The sequence below is a fragment of the Heliangelus exortis genome, chromosome 13 (genome assembly GCF_036169615.1).
Source record: "Heliangelus exortis chromosome 13, bHelExo1.hap1, whole genome shotgun sequence".
In the NCBI taxonomy this organism is placed as follows: domain Eukaryota; kingdom Metazoa; phylum Chordata; class Aves; order Apodiformes; family Trochilidae; genus Heliangelus; species Heliangelus exortis.
The window spans coordinates 12027060-12048353 of record NC_092434.1 but is presented as its reverse complement, the minus strand read 5'-3'; the positions used below and the strand labels follow the sequence as shown (position 1 = coordinate 12048353).

At 41.4% G+C, this 21294-nt stretch overlaps 1 protein-coding gene across 6 annotated transcripts in view; it reads left to right on the top strand.

Annotated features, from left to right (window-relative positions):
* The window catches only part of ZNF423 (zinc finger protein 423), a 230619-nt gene extending 211166 nt beyond the window's left edge, over positions 1-19453 (top strand). For all 6 annotated transcript variants that reach the window (XR_011728477.1, XM_071756851.1, XM_071756848.1 and 3 more), the window contains one exon: positions 18804-19453. Coding sequence is in view for 5 of the 6 variants with exons in the window: in XM_071756851.1 (XP_071612952.1) it covers positions 18804-18833 (30 nt within the window). In the remaining variant the exon portion in view is untranslated. The remainder of the gene's footprint in view (positions 1-18803) is intronic.
* The last annotated feature ends 1841 nt before the right edge of the window (positions 19454-21294 follow it).

The following is a 21294-nucleotide window of genomic DNA, read 5'->3' as shown; positions in this document are numbered from 1 at the left end:
AAAAGAAAAGAAAACAATGGTATTTAACTGCTTACATTATCTCATTTGAAATAAATAAAGAAAACATGGTAAGATTAAGCATGATACACAAAGGAAACAGTATGTGTGATAGCCCCAGGTACCCTTAATGCAGAAGAGGAAAGGCTGGCAGCTCTACATCCTCAGTTTGTAAGATTTACCTCTATGAATATGATGAAAATCTGGAAGAAAGTAAATTTATAGCCAATGTATAGGACTCTAAGAGTATGGCATTTCATTCCCTCTTCTGAAACATAGTTAAGGAAACCAGCACAGAGCTGCAGGCCTGGTGGGGTCCTCACACACAGGGCAGAAGGAGCCCTTTCAGACAGAGCCCCATCTCTAGGAGCTATGGTGGGAGCTGCCTGCGTGCCCACTCCTTACAGGCAGCTGGAGCCACAGCAGCATGCAGGACATCCAGATGTGAGAGATGAGCTAGCTCCTTGACAACTGAAATTTTGATCTTTAATATTTAAAACCTAGCAGGGAGCTCTGACAAGCCCAAAGATAGGTCAGAAATTATAACACAAAATGGGTGTTGGGGGTTATATTTGTTGTGTTATTTGCAGCTGGGAAATACATCTCCTCAACTGCTTGCATCAAGAATTACATTAAGCAACGTGTGACTGAGCAGTGATTTTTCAGGGGAAACTTAAGGAGGATTTTCATAGGTATTCGTTTGCCACATGGCTTTTTCTAAGGAGCCATTACATAACCAATGAAGTAATTGTATTTAAAGGATTAAGTCCTGCTGTTTGCTTGTGTACTGTTAATCACACTGTTTCCTCCTAAATGATTACAATTGATGAAAAGTAAGGCAAGGGATATAATAAACAATGCACAAATAATCTAGGTACCAAGGGAGCAGGGTACCTGCCAGGTCTTTCCTAGCACAGGTGTTCAGGTGTTTTATTGCCTGCTATGAATCAAGGGCTTTCTTTCGTATCCAGATTTGGAGATATGTCAAACCAGTAAATTAAGGGAGGAAATCTGCTGTCATTTGAAGTGCCCAATTTCTTTAAATGTGCACATGTCAAAAGGAGAGTGGCTACTATGGCTCATTGGCTAACACGGTCATCTGTCTCCCTCCTCATTTCATTTTATGTGTAAAGCTGGCAATTTTCATATATCTATAAACAGGCATGAGCTGCTGCACAGATATTGCACTCATTACATTAATAATGATTTACTATGAACGTCCTCTGGGGGCTTGATTTGGTCCACATCAAAGTCCTTGGGATTCTTTCCGCTGATTACAGCAGATCAAGCCCTAAGCAGGTTTTCTTTTTTTTGATTCTGCTTTTCATGTCAGCTCGATGTTAGATGTGTCTCCTGGAGAGGGCTGCATCCTGCCCAGGCAAGCAGGGCACTGCAGAGAGTTGCCACATAGTGGGCTTATGGGGGATGTTAAGGTACAGCTCTGTACCTGTGGTGGCTTCCCTGGGATTGGGGCAGTGATGAGCACTATCACCAACTGCTTATGCCAGTGGTCCTTGAGCCATCTGGGTAAAATACTGTCCCCTGAAGGACATGGGGACAGTGAGAGCCTCTTGCCTCCACCCAGGTCAGTCTAGAGGGCTACATCTGAGGGCTCCGTTTACCACCTATCATCAGAGCCCTGAAGAAAGACTTAAGCAAATTTGAGTCTCTTCCCAGCTATTCAGAATGTTTTAGTGGTTAATGTCTCCAGCTTCTACTTGAAAACTTACCTACTTCCTGGGTTTACAAGAAACCTTACTTAAATAGGAGTAATATTTTTCTTCCAAAGAGCCTTGTGTGCTTGCAACACTGAAATATCTGGGAGCCTCTAGGCTCCACTGTCCATGCAGTCAGTGAGAGGAAAGCAAATCTATGGATTTTGATGAAGTTGCAGAAAATATTTTTCGCTTGGGGAGTGTGTGGAAGGCAGAACAAATGGGACCTGAAACACGTCTCTGTCTCAAGGCAGTACTTTCACTTATGTAACTTTTGCTGTATTTCAGAACTTATGTGTGACTTAGATGTTAAATACTAGGACCTTTTTGCTGGAAACAAACCACAAGCTTTCTCAAGCTTCATATGAAGCACCCACAAAATTACGTGTAGAATTAATTTTCTTCAAGTAAAATCCATTTTTCTTTTAAACAGAATTTATAGCTTTGCATATTGGTTGTTGGTAGGCTTAGAGTCTGCTGTCTTTTTTTTATTTTTTTATTTTTAATTTTTTTTTATTTTTGTTTTTTTTATTTAATGTCAGTCCTCCTTTAAAATCCTGAAAATGACCCAGTCAGTTATCTGTGCAGATTTGGCAATCATTTCTTAAAAAATGTTGCTACGGCGCTTGGAGTATTGTTAATTTTTAATTATTAGTAGTTACAAAGCTAATAAATTACAAGAATACCAAAACCTATTCCAGCCATATTGCTGGGTTTCATTCAGACGCAGTCAGATAATTATAACTAACAATAATTAAAAATTAAAAGTGCTGTAGGCACATACCTATCATGTTGAGTCTGTCTGCTTGAACATTCTTTATGGACTGCAAACCCACAAGTTTTATCTCTGATCTGTTGTCGCAGTAGGAAGAGTTTTGCCTACTAAGTCTCTGCTTTTCAATAAATATGCTTAAATTCAGGAGAGGAAGAATAAACAGCTATTTAAAAACTTGGGGTTAGCAGCAAGCTCTCCTAAGGACTAAAGTCTGGGATTGCAGACTATGTTACTGGGCAGCTGTGGTTGACTTTCTGTGCTGGTGATGCTGGAAGTTTCCAAGGTCTGACATCCACAGAGGTTAATGCTCCATGTAAGAGCAAGGTCTGTTCATGCTCCTGCACCTCTATTGGATTTGTCAGAACCTTCTTTCCTAGCACAAAATGAGGTGGAATTTCCTGCATATGGGGCTAGGGGTGCCGCTGGAAGAGACATAAACCAGACTGCATGGCCTCTTTGTGTGGGCAAGGCTGTTGAAACAGGATGGTGCAAAAATCTTGAATTACCCTGGATTTGATGTAATGACATGGTGTAGCATTTTTTCATTTGGAAAGATGATTCTGATCAATATATTGCTTCATCTTTGCAGACTTTATCTCTCAAGTCTGCAAAGATTCACCCAAGATGCAGCTTGGGAATTTCTGGCACGGGAATAGCGTGTCCCATAACGAAAACCCCTCCTTTATTTCTTACACCATTAACGCCGTCCTGAGGCTGGCCTTGGCTAACAAAGTGCATGCAACTTTGCATTAACATGTGCAGAAAACCCAACAGTGATGCAGAGCAGGAGAATAAAAAAGGGAAGCCAGGTGAAAGGCATCATTTCAGTCATTAATGCACTTAAGCGCACCCAAGTGTCAACATGTGTGATCAAGTGTAAGGAGGCATGGCGTTCCAATGTGGCAGTGCTGGCACACAGAAGGGGCTTCCTACAGCAGAGATGGCACTTGGATGCAGTGCTCAGGCTGCCCAGCTAAACCCGTTCTTGCCTGTCATCTATGCCCTAGGGCAAGGGTCCAACCAACTTTTGCACAGGCACCATGCCATCCCAACAGATGGGCAGGAGTGTAAGCTGCCAAGAGACAACGTATATGCATCAATTGTGTTTATTGAAAGCAGAGTTCCTGGCTGGAAATGTCCAAATGTCTATTTATTCTGAGATAAGATGCCTATAGTTAAGGGATGTGGCAGTGCAGCATAGCTTTCAACTCATTGTTGTATATGCATTAAAAAACGTGATGCAGATGTGCAAATTTAAGATGTGCTGATTATGGGGAGCCCCCTTAACGGTCTGTCGTGACACACAGATCCTCCTAAAATTGAAGTGACATGGTACCACTTGACTCCCAAGTTCCAGAGATTTTGTAGGAGCTGCATATGTATCTGGTGCAATATATAATGATGTTCAAGGAGCCAACCTTTTACACTTGCAGGTTTTCCTTTGCACATGGAGGTCTAAGCTCACTTCCCCCTTTTAGTGGTGGAAAACATTTTCACTTGCATGGGTAAATGGGGGATGATATGTTAATCCAGACAAAGAGTAGACCAGTTTACACATCTCACTAGAGAAGTTTTTTTTTTCCCATGTCATACAGCGAATAGTTGTATAATGTGCTTTTGTATTTGGCAATATTGTTGCCCACCCAAAAAGAGTGGAGGAGAGGAGGCTGTATGCACAGATTTCAGAGTGTTTCCTTCCCTTACTTGTGAGCTTCAGTCAGTTAAGACTTGTGTTCTTGAAAGAAGTGCTTTCAAGAGCCTTCTGAATATACAATTTGGTATTAATAAATATCCAGGGATACTACCTGTAAATAAATAAAGCAGGAATATTTACTTCCAGATACATTAATGCATTCCCATCTTCTTGGAAACAGAGAACCCAGGCTGTGTTAAACATCCATCCTTGACCAAAAGGAGGAAGCACAAGAGAAGAAATGAGAGATGGATTTTCTTTTGGAAAGACCAGATTGCACACTCTGGTCTGGCAATAACAATTACTAATGACATTTAGAGATAAATTAAGGATGAGAAATGCAAGTTGGCATTTCAGCAGTGCCAGTCAGTAGCATTGCATCAGAGCTCACAGGAGAGATGAGAAAAAGTTTAGGGATGGGAAATTAATTTTGTTATGTCAACAATTAACAAATACCTTTTCTTCATTCTTTACCACACTGTCACAAATTAACACTGCAATAGCATTTAGCAGCTCCTCAGGTGAATGAAATAGCACTTTGAAATCCTTATTTCTAGAGTCAAACACACATGTGTGTTTTGCTCTGTTTCATTGAACAACTGATGATAAGAGGTTCAAACTGACCAGGGAGGGAGAAAATGAGTTCTTGAATGTGGTAGCAAGAATAATCTGCATGGCTTCTCTCTGCAGATCTCTGTGGGTTTTGTCACTTTTCCAGCACATTTTCTGGGCTTCTTTTTACCTGTTTTACAAATTTGGAAATACAGTGGTTGAACAATATACCCAGATACATGCAGGAAAAAATCTGGGAGACAGACAGAGAGCCCTGGGAGCCTCAGACCTTTTATTTAGAAATCCTCCCTGTGTTCACAAGGTGAAATTCCTGTCCCCATAGGAAGGTGATAAGAAACCCTGCTTCCTGCTGCTTGGTGTAGAACCACAGGGCAAAGGGGCCATAAGCTCTGCAGCTGTGAGTGTGGCCATCAGCACAGCTGGCTGTGTGGGAATGGGGTCCTCAGGGACAGCAGATCCGGGTACCACTGCTCAGCCCTACCAGGCTGGGTAGCACATGCCTTTCTATGCTGGGCATAGTCCTTAAAATAGAAACAGAACATTTTTGTAACATGTAGGCAAATAAATTAAAAAAAATTCCATTTCGTTTTCTCTCCAAAAAGACTTGTCACAATTTTTCTTTCTCTGTGCTGGTGGGAAGAGGCACAGTACAGGTCCCTGGATGTTTTTTTTCTGCTGTAGCTGCTGCTGTGGAAGGTAGTCTGGGGTCTGAGCAGGGATTAGCTGTGTTTCCTCCTGTAAGTGTCGCTAGTATCCAAAGGAACTGCCTGCAGTTTTCAAAGGAGGAGGGATGCTGCACTGGAGAGGGCAGAGCATAAGCATTATTTAAGGAAAACGGTGGAGCTTGATCAGCCTCTGTTTTAAAGAGCTCATCCAAGGTGGGGTGCAGCATCCCTTTAACTGTTCAGTCTCTTCATTTGCTTGCTGTTAGAGCAGAAAGGGGATGCTTGTCCAGACATAACAGTATATGCCTGAGTGTTTTCACAAGAAATGTCTAGATCATTAAATATAATAGGTCTCAGCTGCAGTTTTGATCACTGAAGCATGCACACAATTCATCACTGCAAATTAGGTATGTCTTTGTAACTTATCTTTCTGAAATTTGCTGGCACTTTTAGAGACCTTAAACTTATATTGTATGTGCTGCAGAAGCCATTTCAGATAAAATATTCTGTGTTTATTGTTGGAGAACAAGGATTCACTAATAACAAAAACATGGAGCAGTGTATGCTTCTGCTCCTGCATCTTGCAGAACCAGCAGTAGTACCAGCAGAGATCCCCAGCCACATTCATTATTTATATATTTTAGTGAATTTCTTGTCTGCAGTAAGAGAGATATAAGCTTCAACATCAGACTGTTTGTGCCAAATACTATCCAAGAGCCCATTCAGGAAACCTGAGGCAGCCGTGGTACTCAATCATTACACAGACCATTTATCAGATTGGAGTTTTGTCCTCTCTGGCTTGCTGAAACATTGCTTGTTCTTTAAAAGCTTAGTTTGACCTTTGGAAAGAAAATGGATTTGGTATTTTAATTTTTTTTTTTAATTGTATTTATTTTATTTTTTTAAATGAGAACCCAAACCTACTTAATTGGAAATTGACATTCAAAAGCAGCACAGTTACTGAAAAGCATTTACTTTATTACTAGAAGAAAATAGATGCCAGTGGGCTCAAAAATTACATTTCAGTGGATTCGTCACTTTCAGTCACTAGTTACTCTTTGAACAGATGGATATATTTGTAACAATTAACATGAATTTATACCCTGGATTTTTGTGTTTGCCTTAAGAGCATTGTTATCTTAGCTGCTGCCTAGAAGGGTTTGGAGATATATTTTGTTTTATTTTTCTGAAACAGCATATGGCTGGGTTTAATTGCAGAGCTTTCTTACATCATAGAAAGCACCTCAGTTCTCAGAAATGTGAATGATAGGTAGACGCTGTGCAAGAAAAATGTTCTAAAAGAATCCCCCAGAATGGCTGCTGCAGAAAAAATAAACATCTCAGCCTAAATCTAGATAAACCCCCATGGACTGAGCAAATAATTTTCAATAACAGATATTTTTAACTCTGTATATCAAGATAGAAATCACAGTCGCCTGTCTGCCACAATCTAATTGCTTCCCTCTTCGCCCCTCCTGCCCTCAAATTTAAGGCTACTGCTTAATAGAGCAATGCATTAAGCACTCTGTCTCCAAAATAGAAAGAAATACTGCCCTAGCCTCTACCATGTGGCATCTTTAGGTTTTGGGGATTTCGTTTAAATCTGAAATTTATGTCCAGAAGAAATAAATTATTAGATTGTAAAAGCAGCTGGGGAGGGAGTAAATATAGCCTCTTTTGTCCTCTATATCATTTCCCCAGGAAGATAATAAATGTATGGCAAGCGTCTTGTGTTTCCTCAGTTGTACAAATGCTGTGTGTGTGTTGTATTTCAGACGTGAAGCCTAAATTCCAGACAGGAAATCCTGGAGTTATACTGTACTGCTGTTGCCTACTGCTGTGGTACTGGCAGAGCCCCCATTACTTTTACCATTCAAAGGAATGTGAAAAATAGTTGCATGAAGAAATTTAAAAGGCCTTGGGTATATCTCTGATTTGCTGAGTAAGGGATTTAATGTGTAATCCTAGGGTTTATCATCCAGGCCAGAGAACGGCAGTGAGAGAAGTAGTTGCAGCCCTGGCTGCTGGACTGAGCTAAGGATGGAGGTTCTGCCCTGGAGCCTGATCCCAAAAAACAGTTTTCCCAGGGTGATTTTAAAGAGCATGAGAGAGGCTTCTGCTAATTCTTCACTGCCTTACCTGTTCTCAGTGCTCTGTGATATCAGATACATGGAGTAAGTTTCACAAGTAGTCAGGAAAAAATAGGGCCTGATAAGAACAAAAGAAGTAGTTGAAAAGTCAGTTGGTAAATTGCTTTTCTGCAGCTGGGCTTGTGTTTAGGGGTGTCATTGCCTGCATCTCTGTGCTCTTGTTGGGAAGGTTTCTGGTATTTTCAGCCCAGCCTCCTTTCAGGGGACCTGAAAACAACCCTGGAACTGCCTCACTGTTTCTCAAGTTGCTTTCAGAGAAGTATATTCAATCACATGCTAATATTTGCATAATTAATACTCTGTTTTAACATCATATTTTGAGATTAGTTTTATGTCTCTCCTTGACCAGAGGGGAAAGGAATAAAGGTAAAATAACTTAGAATACAGTTTGTTTCCAGATTTTGCCTGGTCTGCCATTTTTGCTTGTGTTAAACAGAAAGGGGAAGGAATGTTTGATGCACGGGCTGGTGCGCATCTGAGGTGACCTGACTTGTGCAGTGACTGCTCATGGACAAGCTGCTAACGCTCTCTTCTTTCTTCACATTTCATCTTAAATAGAACAACTTATCAAGATACTAATCTGTGTATGGGTGATGAGGTGGTGAGGCTTTGTTGGAAAAATCTAGATGGCAGAGATAAGACTGGATGCGCTGATGGGATCACCGCAGAGACAGCTCATGGCTTTGTGTAAGGTCAGCTTGGGTTCAGCAAGGTCCCATCACCCCAACTCCACATGAGCCAGCCCAGATTTGACAGCAGCAGTTCTGAGTTTATCAACTCAGTCGTGCTTGAGCCGATTACCTGCAGAATGTCTTCTGTGTCTTCTGTGCTGTGTCCTGGGCAGGCGGCATGGGCACCCTGAGGTCGCCTCTGCGCAGAGCACGTCCGCAGAACCAAATTGCCTCAGCTTTGCATTGAGCAGGAACAGCCAAAGTGCTGCCTGCACTGTGCCAGCCCTGGGCAGAGCTCCTGCCTGACCACCCTGCCTCCTCATTTGCTTCTCTTGCACAGTTAAACCTGAATAAATTGCCATGGGCATTGAGGTTTGACTGTGTATAGTGTGTCTGTTATCTGTGCGTTACATTACTCTGTCTCCAAAAGGAGCAGAGAGGAGGTCTGTAACATCCTTCTGAAAAATTTGTCCTCCTTTAGGGCTGACACATGCTCTTAGTCTTTGCATGAAATCACGGTTGTGTAAAATGTAGTATCTCACTGTTTAGGAGGCAGATTTTTCCTGAGACTAGTGATGCTGTGGTAATGGAGTAGCACTGGCTGGAAAATCCCATTTTTTAATAGTTACAGTTGTTTCACACACATACCACTGTGATGTTGTCTCGCTGTTTTGTTTACTAATTTCCTGGAAGAGGTTGCTTGTGTTGGTGATATTTTGGTCCCTCTTTTACTTATGGGAACAAATTCTTCTGGGCTCTTTCATACTACTAGCTCCTCTGGGGTTAATTCCTAAAGGCAGTGGGTTGAGCACAAGCCTGTCTGCAGATTTCTGCTCTGCTGGTGGCATGTACACTAATGGAGCAGCATGTAAAGTACTTCTATAAACTGTGGCCTTGCTATTTTATAGCAGAGAGACTTGCATTGGAAGATTTTTATGCCCCTTTTGAAATGAGAAACCAGCAATAACAGCCATTACATCCAAGGCAACAGGTCACTGCCCAGCCATTTTGTCAGCCCGAGCAGTATGTGGGTGCCCTGTGACAGGAATATTTATCTGCCTCTAAGAAAAATGTATCCATAACACACGGATCTCTCCATTTGTGAAATCACTATTCCATTAAAGGGAATTTTCCTTTCATTGCTATTTTGTAAAAAATCACCAGTAGGAGTCTGTGATAGGCTGTAGCCTGCCAATGGGTAGGCATGGTGCAGGTGATGCCCAGATGCCTGTATATGCTGATTTGCTCTAAGGAACTTGGGTCAGCTGCAACTCCCATTGTTTGGTAGAGGATGATGCCCAAGTGAAGACTGCAAGATATACCCTGGCTAATGTCTGCATTAAAATTCACACCTAGGGCTGTTTTATACCTGCTCTGTAACACCAGGAATAACTGGTGCAGCAAAAAAACCTAAAAAAAAAATCAGATGGTGCTCAGTGACCCTTGCCATGCCATAGAACAGCAGAGCAAGTGAAGGAGCCAATTTTGGGTTGAACTATGAATTTTCTGGCTTTTACTGGGTTATATTCCTATGGAAATGGTTACTCAGTGGAGCTTTTGTCTGTCCATTTTGACTGGTGATTGCTAAAAGTACCATGTAAAGCATTTTCATTTTTTTTCTAAGTATTTTTTGAGAAAAGGGCATGAGATTATGCCAGCTATGGTGCTATAATAAAGACCCAATCAGGAAATTATTTTGTACTTATAGAGGAGTCACAAAGGGTCCCATAATGATGATGCCAGCCTTCACAGAAATGAACAATTAACTGGCTTCTGCTGTGTGATTTACCTTAGATCAAGGAGGGACTAGTGAGATATGCTTCAGATAGGCTTCCAGAAGAAAGTCAAGAATTTTTGAGAGAAATACCTAAGAAGGATTCCTGAAAAAATATTTTCCTCTTGTCAATGATTTTGAAAAACATTGCTTCCCTGAGTAGGATAGAATAATAAGTGGAGAGAAACAGGTTTGCCCTGGGCTGAGTGCTGAAGTTTTTGGTGTAGCACAGACAACTGAGCATACCTGTTGGAAGTAGATGCTTTCTGTGATTAGTATGTGGCTTAGATTTGAAAATGGACTGGAAATGAGGTGTTAGCATTTATGAAGACAGCTTTGGAAGATCACTGCAAAATCTGGTAAAGGGCATCATGCTGCTGCATGCCAGGTGGGTGACACTGTCCATTGAGGCACAGGGGTGCCAGAAGTACCTGGGCTGACCAAGCCAAGGTGAAAGCACCGAGTGTGGTTGGCAGAGTGTTGTGCTGGGATCCTGCAAGCCCTCTTTTGCTCTCAGGATCAGCAACAGCTCTGGGATTCGGTCAGAAAGAAACGGTGGGGCTGCGGAAGGAGTGGAAGAATTCTAAAAATATTCTGGTTTTACACACTTCTGACAACAGTGATTAAATTTGTCCCTCTCTTTTTACAGTTAGGAAGTGTAAGGTTCTTCCCTCAGCTTGTTTTGATCTTGTGCATGGCATACTGGAGACTACAAGTCACAAGGACGCTGATAAATTTGCATTTCTGAGTGAAATCCTCAGGAGTGTGCAGTCCCTTGGGACAGGTATTATTAGCTCCCTGGTTTCATTGGGTGCCTCAGTGAATCATGGCGTGTTTACGGCTAGTTTCTCCAACAGAAGACTCCAGTTATCTCTTAATAATGTATTCTCCTGTGTTTTTTATTTCCAAAGTGCCACAGTAAGGAGATTCTCCCAAAGGCTTCAGTTTGCTTTTGTGCTTCAGCATTTTACCCAGTGTTTTTGGAAGAAGTGTATAGACTTTGCAGCGAGGCATTTAATGGAATATGAGAGGCTATGCCAGGCATTTGGAGCCTTCACCTGTAGTAAGCTCACCTTGGTTTATTCTGAGGTTTTAGAGAAGAATAGACAGAGGTGGCTGGTCTAAAAGACTGATGATACCTAATTATTAGTCTCAAGTAGAAAGAGGAATGTATGTTAGGTGAGTTATCAAAGTCTGATTAGGATTAAACAACCTGAATTAGAAGAGACAAGAAATTCATAAATCATCTAAAAAATCCTTAGCTGGTGTGAGAAAAAGCTGGCGCTGGGAAAAATAACTTTAAGAAAGATATTTGTATAAAAAGGTAATTTTTCAAAGCCAGAATGACAGAAATGCCTATCAAAATTCAAGAATATGTTAAAATGAACAAAAGAGTGGAAGTATAGAGACAAAACTGAGCAAGTGCATTGTTGGGACGATGCAGCGCGGCAGCAGAGCACACAGCCCCTGGGGTGCAGAACAAAGGCAGAGGCAGCAGGGAGGGGGGGGTTCTGCCTTTGCCTTGGGTTTTACAGACCAGTGTCTGGACAGTTACACTTCAATATACAGAAGAAGATTTATCAAAAAATATATATTAGACAGCATTTAGTTGGTCACTTGTGGGAAGTACCTTTTTTTTTTGATCCTGTAAATATTTTAGAAGTTCTGAGTCTCCCCATATAGTCCAGATGAAGTGCCAGGTTCTGGTCACCAGAGAAGCCAGGCAAGTTTCTGGGGGTATCTCAGAGTATTCCCCAAGTGAGTGGGAACTGAGGGGGGCTGCTTGACCTCCCCAGCAGGTACAGAAATTCTGGGGGTGCCAGGACTAGCTCTGTCCTGGCACAGACAAGTATCTCTGTGTCCCAGTACCAGCTAAAGGTGCTTTTGGCCCCAGAGTTTGTGTAAGCATTAGAATAACTCCCATGCAGATATTTTCATTGGAAACAGCCAACTTCACCTTCTAACTGACACCAAACCTCCAGGCGTATTTTCTTAGGCACTCAAAGAGATTTTTTTTTTCCTTGGTTCAATAACTTGTAAAGGACAGCTTCCTAACTGCATTTGTTGAAGTGCCACCTCAAAGTGTGCTGACATGGGGACTGACTGACGCATGGCAAGTTATCAGATGCTCAGAGATGAAGGAAGCTGTAACACAGGCAGCCGTTTGCTTTCACAAAGGATGTGCCACCTTTCCTTTGCCTCTACCTCGATTTCAAGGGATTCTTCAAATAAAGAAGGACATGTGAACCTGTCTTACCTGACAATTTTTTTTTTATTGAGTACCATGATAACTTGGAGTTCACTTGTTACAAGTATTTTATGTAGTGGGTGAAATACCAGGGGAAAGGCAAGGAGTAATACTGTGTTTCCTGAAAAACTAGGATCTAAGCATATAGATGTCACTGGGTAAGTTACCTGAAACAACTGGAAGGGGAATTAACACCTGGTTTTATGGGAAACATTGGTTACCACTATCAGTTTTAATGAAGTGTATTAACTAAATTGTGTTCTGTGTATTCATTCAGCCCTGTTTATGGCACACTCTTGAGTACATTTACTGTTTGTCAGGAGTGCAAACTAGTGAACATATGAGGCTTTAAGACAGGCCATCTGTTAGTCTTAGACCCTTGGATAATTGTCAAACAGTTCTAAAAATAAGCACATACAAACTGCAAGGGGCTGCAAAGGTGATTTTTCTTTAGAGTCTGATAGCAAAAGGAAAGGAGCAACTGGAAATTTAAAATAACTAGGTTTATCTTATAAAGCAAGATTGCTCACCTTTTCTTCCTTTCTCTCTCTCTTTTTTTCCTCCCCTCCCCTTCAGTGTGATTTTTTTTTTTCTAATTTAGCTTTTTTTTTTTTTTTTTTTTCTTGCTCTTCTGGGTCACGGCATCCCTTGAATGCCTCTCCAGTTTAGGATTAGAGCAGCACCAATTTAAGGCTCACAGCTTTCTGTTGAGAGCATAATCTCTGATGGCTAAAGCAAGGGTCATCTTGTGTCCTCTGCCTAAAGTAATCTCTTTATAAAGTCAAGGCTTTATGGGTTGCTGTTAGAGGGAAATAGTACCTGTGCACATTACGTACATGTGCTTATGGCTGTGTAAGGAGGAATAATGGCTGAGAGATTTTTTGGACTGTTTTGAATTCAAAAGATGCGAAACATTGTTTGAAAAAAAGAGTGCTCCAGATGGTATTTTGTAAATATTTGGACATTAACTTCTGTTTGTAGCAATTTGGAGTTTTTGTTTTGGTTGTTGTTTTACATATATATATATATATATGTATACACGTATGTTCAAGTGTGAGACTTGCATCTTTACTTCAAGTCAATGCCTGAATCTGAGGTTTAGTTTTTGTCTGGCAAGCCACATGTGTTGAAAGCTCATGGAGAAATCACTTGTTCCCCCCAACCCCACTCCATCAGGGACAAAGGAGAATGGAGAGGAGAGGGCCTGGCTTCAAGCAGTCCCCAGCCAGGACCCTGATCCCTGAGCTTGGAGCCAGATGGTGCCTGAACGGGCAGCAGAAACCTGGACAGGGAGATGGGGAGAGGCAGGTGGGCTCTCACCTCAGTGTTCATTCCCCCTTGCACATTGTGAAAAAATAGAGGGATGAATAGGAATTACCTTCCATGTCACTAGATCAGGCAGTTGTGGTCATGCATCACCCCCCCTTGTGCCCCTATGTTTCCAGACTGGGTGGCTTTGCAGTGTCACAGCTACACTGGTGTCCCCAGGCACTGGGCTGGCAGGGGCTGAGCAGCCAGCTCTGGAGAAGTGATGTGCAGGCAGCAGTGCTGTGTGCCTCCTCTCCCCAGCACCCAGCATGCTCATGCATGCAGGTCACCCATGGCTAATCACCAATTAAGTTTCATGTTGGCTGTTTGTTGTATGTATCTATTATTGCCATAATTCCTATTGAAATTATTTAAGGAATGATTTATTTTCATTTTAATGGGATTTTGAAGGGGAGAGAGAGCTTTTATATAACCTCTAATCAGAGTCCCAATCTCTGTGTAACACTGCAGAAGGGCTTATGAATTTCACTGGGAGGTGGCAGGTGTCACCAGCCTTGTTGTGCCATTTCTTAACCCCTGTATAACATATGCTCCTTTAGGAGTATATGCTCACACACATAGACAGTATACCTCTAAATGGCTGGTACAAAATATCTAAATACAAAACAGATGCACAATGGCACTATAGACTGGATGTATTATGGCCTCAAACCATTATCACACCCCTCGCAGTTGCATTTTATTTTTTCACCTGCTCCTGTGTAGTACACCTGTGACTTGCTGGCAGTGAACACCATTGCAGTGTGGGAGACTCCCAGCTTGACTGCCTGGCTTGGAGCTCTGCTCCATCATGTGCTGCTTTTGTGTGTGTGTGTTTTCTCTCAGTCTTTATATAGCTTGTAAGAGTTCTTTGAACTGCTGTAAGTGATCATCTTTCAAGCCTGATGCTTTTCCTTCCTGACACAGTGCTCTGAAAATGGAGATTGCCATGCCAGTGTTTTCATAGTAATGCATGTAGAAAAACAGAAAAATATTCATTGTAGATGTCCTGCACAAATGGCTTGATCTGCATCCAGAGGGCAGGCAGGGGGTGTCCCCAGGGAAGATCTGGAGAGCAATCAGTATCTACACAGACAATAATCAGCCAGTGTTTGAATTTTTTTTGTTTCCTGCAAAACCTGTCACCCAGTTCCTTGGTCACAGACACTTCCACGAATGGTTCATTTGGGGATTGTGCAGCCAGTAGAAAATTCTACTTTAACACTGCAACAACCCCGAGGCTCAGGGTAGTTGCATTTTTCTCACTGACGTGGCTAACAGAATTGTTATCCATTTTGCATGATTATTAAGAAAATAAAAGAAGAAATTTTTCAACCTTGTCCTATAAATAAGCTGTGAGTTACTTGATCTTGACAGGTGACTTAGTGCTGCTGTAGAGTTTTCCAGCTGCAATAATGCCTCAGAATGATGTATTCAGTGGGGTATCAGCTGTGAGCCATGTGTAAGCCAGGGGGCCTAACAGGAGCTGCGAAGAACCATTTTTAATGTTCAGCTTCCAAATTATGTCCTGCCTCCTGCCAGCCCCAAATGCATATGTGTATGGATGGCCCTGTGTGCAGGTAGGCATGTGCAGATGCACACAAGCATACCTGGAGAGGCTTCATTTTTGTGACTGCTCTTTTTTCCTTTGGAAATTGCCAAGGTCTTTTCGTTTGTTTTTGGGTTTTTTGTTTTTTTGTGGGTTTTTGTGTGTGTGTGTGTCTGTGTGCATTTATTTGTTGTTTTTTTTTTTTTAACTATTAATTCTAGAGTTGCAAAATCATGCCCAAGCAGTTTTCTGTCAGCTCACCCTCCTGCTGGAATGGTGGGTGATGCTTCTTAAGCATCAGAAGGCTGCTTGAGTAGAAGAATCCTCATAGTGTTTTGTTTCAAAACTCTTGCTCTCTTCTGGCCTTTATGGGTTCGTTCTGCTGCCTGGAACAGCCCAGTGTAGCATCAGGATGAATGATGAATAATTTTGCTAAGGCACAGGGCATTGTTAATGCCAGAATTTATGTATTTTTTGATTGCCTTGAAAGTCTGGTCATCAGGGGCATTTTCTTTGTGGGCATGCACAGAGGTGCCTAAGGTTAAAGTAATTTGATAAAACATGGGTCACATACACACGTGTGAGAGAAGAGACGTAAGAACTGAGTGTCTCAGACACTTTCTGACATCTGCAAAGAATGTCAGATGTTCCAATAAGCTGCACACCTACTGGTGTAGAGGGCAGAGGGAGTAGAAACAAGAAGGTAAGACATGATGGTTGTTAGTAATAGGAGACAGAAGTTGCCATGCCAGGCTTTTTTTTTTTTTTAAAGATATTTGTGTGGTCTCAAATGCATTGTAATAGGTAAGGAGCCCTATAGTGGCTGTATAGGATCCAGACAGGCTTTTGTGGGTCTCCTTCACACAAACCAGTGGTGGTTGTGCAGGAACCTGGTGGCCTGGTGTTTGCCAGCACTTGGGCATGCAGGACTTAACACATTTTGCATGTAGGTTGTGCAGGATCTGTTCTCTGAAAGACAGGGAGATGACGTGGTGCACACAAGCTCTTGTGTCCAGAGGCATTACAGATATGTCTGGGAGGTCCTGTGAAAATGTGGCTATCCCTATTTATCAACTGCTTGGTACAGGCACTAGTCAGCATATTGATAACCAGTAATGCATGCAAAGGGAATAAATGGTACATTCCCAAGATACTAAGACAAAATCAAGATTTGCATATGAGAAATGTATATTTTATTTTTTAACTGAAAGCTCTACAGCATGCCTAGGTTCTCAGCTCCTACCTGACCAAGCTCTGAATGGCTGCATGATTTGATTATAATCTGATTTTTTCTTTGTGTAAGCTCTGCTCACAAACCCACTATATTCATTGTATAAGGAGCGTTCAGAACATATTATTAACCTGTGTTTGAGGAGAGAGGGCTCACAATGAAAGCTTCATTATCAGATTTAGAGCCACATACCATTCCTTTATTGACCTGCCTGGTGTAATCAATGCAGCAGCCACACAAGTTTGAAATCATGTTCCCTGACTGTAGACCATGTGTCATGCATCTAGTGCTGATTTTGCATTATCTTTTAAATGACACTGCCTAAATAAATATGGATTTGTCTGCCATGAATAGCCCTACTTTCGTTTTGAAGATGGTAGACCTTTTGCATTCTAAAATTGATATTTAGGATGACCTAAAAATAGAACAGTAATGAAGTGTACTAGAAATGACCATTGTGAAGTGCTGAGGAGTGTGCCTGAGCACAGAGAGTGAGTGGCCTGTGTAGTCTTTAACATTTTCATGCTTTCCCTCTTAGGTTTAGCAGACAAGCTTCGTGTCAGCCTTGCCATTGTGCTTGTAGGGCTCCATCCATCCTCTTTTGTGAAGTTGTTACTTGATTTGAGAATAGCATCCACTACTGCAAAGGTCATTCCTTCTCCTGGCGAGGAAAAATTCTGTGGATAGCGAAGTAAAAAGCCATTGGATTTTACATTTTGTGATGTTAAATTGACTGAAAGCAAAGTAGTTTAAATTATCGATTCACTTGATATTAGGCAAGTATAATGCTCTGTTCCCTGAGAAGCTTTCCAGGTCTTTACACAGTGCTTCTGGGGTTTGGTTCCGAAATATTTAGTGTGACAGACTGGGCTGTGTTCAGAGGACTAGTTTTATAATAAATAAGGACCAGTTATTTTACAATTTCATCACTCACTGCCTTTAAGTAGAAAAGGGCTCCTTTTTGGGTGTGTGGCAGCTATGGTGTTTCCGCTGCCTCTGTAACCTTCTGGCACGGTAAAGCCTGGCTGTTATTGTGTGGAGTTTCCTCACGGCCTGCCAGCCACAATATCGCGGATAACTTTTTCCATCATTTAGGAACTCAGCAGCACTTCTGACACCTGGTGGACACTTCTCGGGAGTGCAAAGTCCAGAAATCCTGCCTGCAAATGGGGTCACTGCTGCCTGCCCGCCCGGCCCCCCGCATCGCGGGCTGCCCATTAGCTCTTTCCACAGATGGCTTTCATTAGGGAGACAGCATCTCTGGGTGAAGTGGAGGATCAGGCTTTTTCCTGATCAAGATGTAACTGGATAGTGTAGAAGGACCAGATGATTTATGAAAAGTTAACATATCGTACTTTATTTTAAAGCTTCGTCATAGTAAATAAATAATTAGATTCAAAATTCATTTCATGTTTAAAAACTTATTCTTCAAGCTGGTGGACTTGGCCTGCCTCTGGTACTAGGCAGATGGAGGCTAGTAAAATACCCTGGTCTTGAAATATCTCAAATTAATTTTTTTATTTGGGGATGCTGGGGGCCCAGCTCAAGAAAAGCTCACCAGGGAGCACATCTCTGGTTGCCCAAATAGTTGAATAATAATAATACAAGTAAAACTGAGCTTATACGTAGGACTGAGGTTTCAGTCAGCATGCAAAATGTAGGTGAATTGGTACTGCTCTAAAAATAATGTTTCCAAGGTTGACTTCACAATTTAGTGGCTCCTGCACAAAATGGCAAGACAGGTCAGCATGCTCTGATGCAAGGTACTGTGATAACATGAAGCTATTACAAATCTACCAAAAGGAAAAAAGGTTACAAAAATATCTCTAGACTGCTGAAAGAAATGTGTAGAGCGAAGTCTATTTTTTAGAGAGATTTAACTTCTGGGTTACATGTCCAGCCTTTTTTTCTGTTGGGTCTATTACCCTGGTGCCTGAACTGGCTGTTCAGCTGTTATTGCAGAAGTATTTCTTGGACTGAGAAGTGTGTGTCACAATCTGGTGTCTCTTGCTGCCAGTACTTGCACCCGGTACTAGTGAGAATAAAAGAGTAAAATATGGCCAGGGTTCCCCTTGCGATTCAGATTTTTTTTTCCTTTTTTTTAATTGTTACAGTTAAGGGAATCCCTAAAGGCAGTTTTTTTGCCCATGAAGTGTTACCACTCTCTTTACGTGTATTGAAAGGGTGAAAAAAAAGAGAAACCCTCATGGCTGTACTCAGCTTGTAGCATTTTTTTCTAAGTTCATGCCAGCATTAACAGATCTGTCAGAACAAAGCAAATGTGTCATATTGGCAGCTGTTACTTATGAGTACTTTTTCTTTATTGCATTTTGTTTTGTAATAACTGAGAAGCTTTTATGTCGAGCTCTGCATAAATGGTACTGAGTAGGAGGGTATGGGCATGCTTTCTATTATTCTGCCCCTCATGCATGTCTCCTTTTTTCGTCTTTCCAGAACCACACATTGAGCCAGCACGCACAGTGAGCCACTGGCACTACAGGACACCTCTCTGCAGAAGACTTGACGGTGGCACAGTGGGGAGGACCATTTGAACATTACATCCAATCAAAGTGTCATTTGCAACCCAGATGTAAAACTCTAATGATTTGGCCATGAGGCGCTGCTATTATAAGCAGCTGGAAATGAATATTAATGGATGAGATTAAAAGTATTCCATGCTCAGTATTTTTTATTGTCCTGCTTCAGCTAGTGTACTTTAGAGCTTCTGCTTCTGACTGAATTTATAGTGTTAGATAAATCTGCTTTGATGCTGTTGCCCTTTGTTGCTTCTTGTATTATATTGATAGTTAAAGATTAGGTGTGATTTTTTTTGTTCTTTTTTGTTAACTGCTTTTTAATTGCAAATTTAGGTAACTGTGCATTGTGACGTGATTGCTTGGCTATTGTCTGAATATTTCTTTTTAATTTTTTAATTAAAAACTAATGCTTTGATTGGATTTGCCAGTTCACCGGACAGTGATTAAAACTATGTAATGAATATAATCAGTTTCAGTGCAACTGGATGGTCTGCTTTATAAATGTGACTTAACCTGATTGCAATAACTAGTACAGTTCAATAAAGGGAATACATGAGCTTAGCGTCAGCGGTTGTCTGTCTGTCAGTACATCCTGCAGCCCTTCTGCTGCCTGATGTGTGGGAATCACAAAGGGATGGCTCCCCTGACAGCAGAGAGTGTTCTGTCCCCTAGGAGGAAAGAAGATTGGGAGAAAGCAAAAGCCACGTTCCAGCATCTGGCATCGTGTTCACTCCAGGATGCATCTCCCGGGCTCCCTGGTAGGTTGAGATGAGGTAAGAACATTTTCTAAGAATCTGGGCACTTTTACTCAAGTGAACAAGAATGAAAGGGACCTGGTTCATAGTTGCTTTGACCCCATCTCTGTGCTTCTTTCTTCCAATGTGTGTATGTGTATATATATATATATATATATATATGAAGCTTTCTGAAATGTATACAAATGAGCAAATATTAGATCAGGCCTCTGGGACAATAGTAGGAAACTGTATATTTCAAGCACATGGACTTCTAGACCCACAGGTATTGTAGCTCTATGTAACTGCCATACTTCTGACAATTGAAACTGCCATCATGCAGCCTAATTAGCAGGCTTTTTAAAAAAAAAAAGAAAAGAAAGAAAAAAAAAGACAAACGACAACAAAAAACCCCAAACACAGCAAACAACATGCTGTATGTTAACTGGTAACTTATCTATCCAGTCAGATAAACAGGTTTTTTAGGACGAGGGACACTTTGGAAAGTTAGTGAGATGCAGTTCTCAAGGTATCTCTTTCTTCAATGCATCATAATCACCAGGTTTAGCAGTTGTGGCAGCTGAAATGATGTGGTTACCCAATACCACAACAAGCAAGGCTTTGCAGGACTGTGGCATAGGAACATGAACAGTTAAAACCTTCCAAAATCACTGCATTGAACTAGAGCAAAACTGGTTGTCAGTGTACTGTGTCTGGGCTTGAAGTATGTAAGTGATATTTTGTAGAAAAAAGGTTTTCAAGGACATTTAGTCAGTGCTCCAATCAGTTTATACAGCAAGTTCATTAACAAGTGCAAGGTCACAGGTCGTTGACACTGCAGATGGCATTTTCAACACTTAGATTCCTGCTGATGTTGACAGTCGTGTTGCACACTCGTAGCTCCCTCAGAACAGTGGGACACACTGCATATAAGGAAAGGCAACTGGGCATAACCATGGTAGGGTCATCCCTACAGCAGGAAGCACCATAGAAAGTGCAATTTCTAACTTTAGGAAAGTTTCAACTTTCTCAAAAAAGATGAAGCAATGTCCTATTTAGGGGAATTGGTAGATAAGTTTTTTATTCTGACAGTTATTCTGCTGAAATACTGTTACATGGACAGAGTTCAGGCTCAGCATTTTGATTTGTGATAAATTTATGAACCCTAATATAAAAAAACAATAATTTTTTTAATTCCAAAGACAAACTTCTGTTTTCATCTAGATAATTTTTAGTTTGCTGTTTATGCAACAAAATAATTTTACTAAAGTGATCCATTTCTAGAGACAGTGTTAGTTTTCTACCTAATTTTTTTTCCCATAAACCATGACACAGATGTTTATGGCTAGAAAAAATAGCTAATGAGATCACCAATTCATTATTCTCATTCATAATGTATGCGTGCTCCTCACAGGCAGCATTTTAAGATGGGAAACGGAAAAATGTCTTGCAGTACAGGCTCATAGGTATGTCCTTGAGCTAGCAAGAAAAGCTAGCTGGGAACATACATCAGCTGCTCTGCTACCAGCTCATACGCTGTCTTCTCTGTGCTAAAAGCAAGGCAGCAGATTCTCACAACAGACAGAGTGAAAAGGGAGGCTCTTTGCCCAACACTTGGTTCACAATGATGCTTGGCCTCTTCTGGGCAGACCTTAGGAAATTAAAAGGATGATG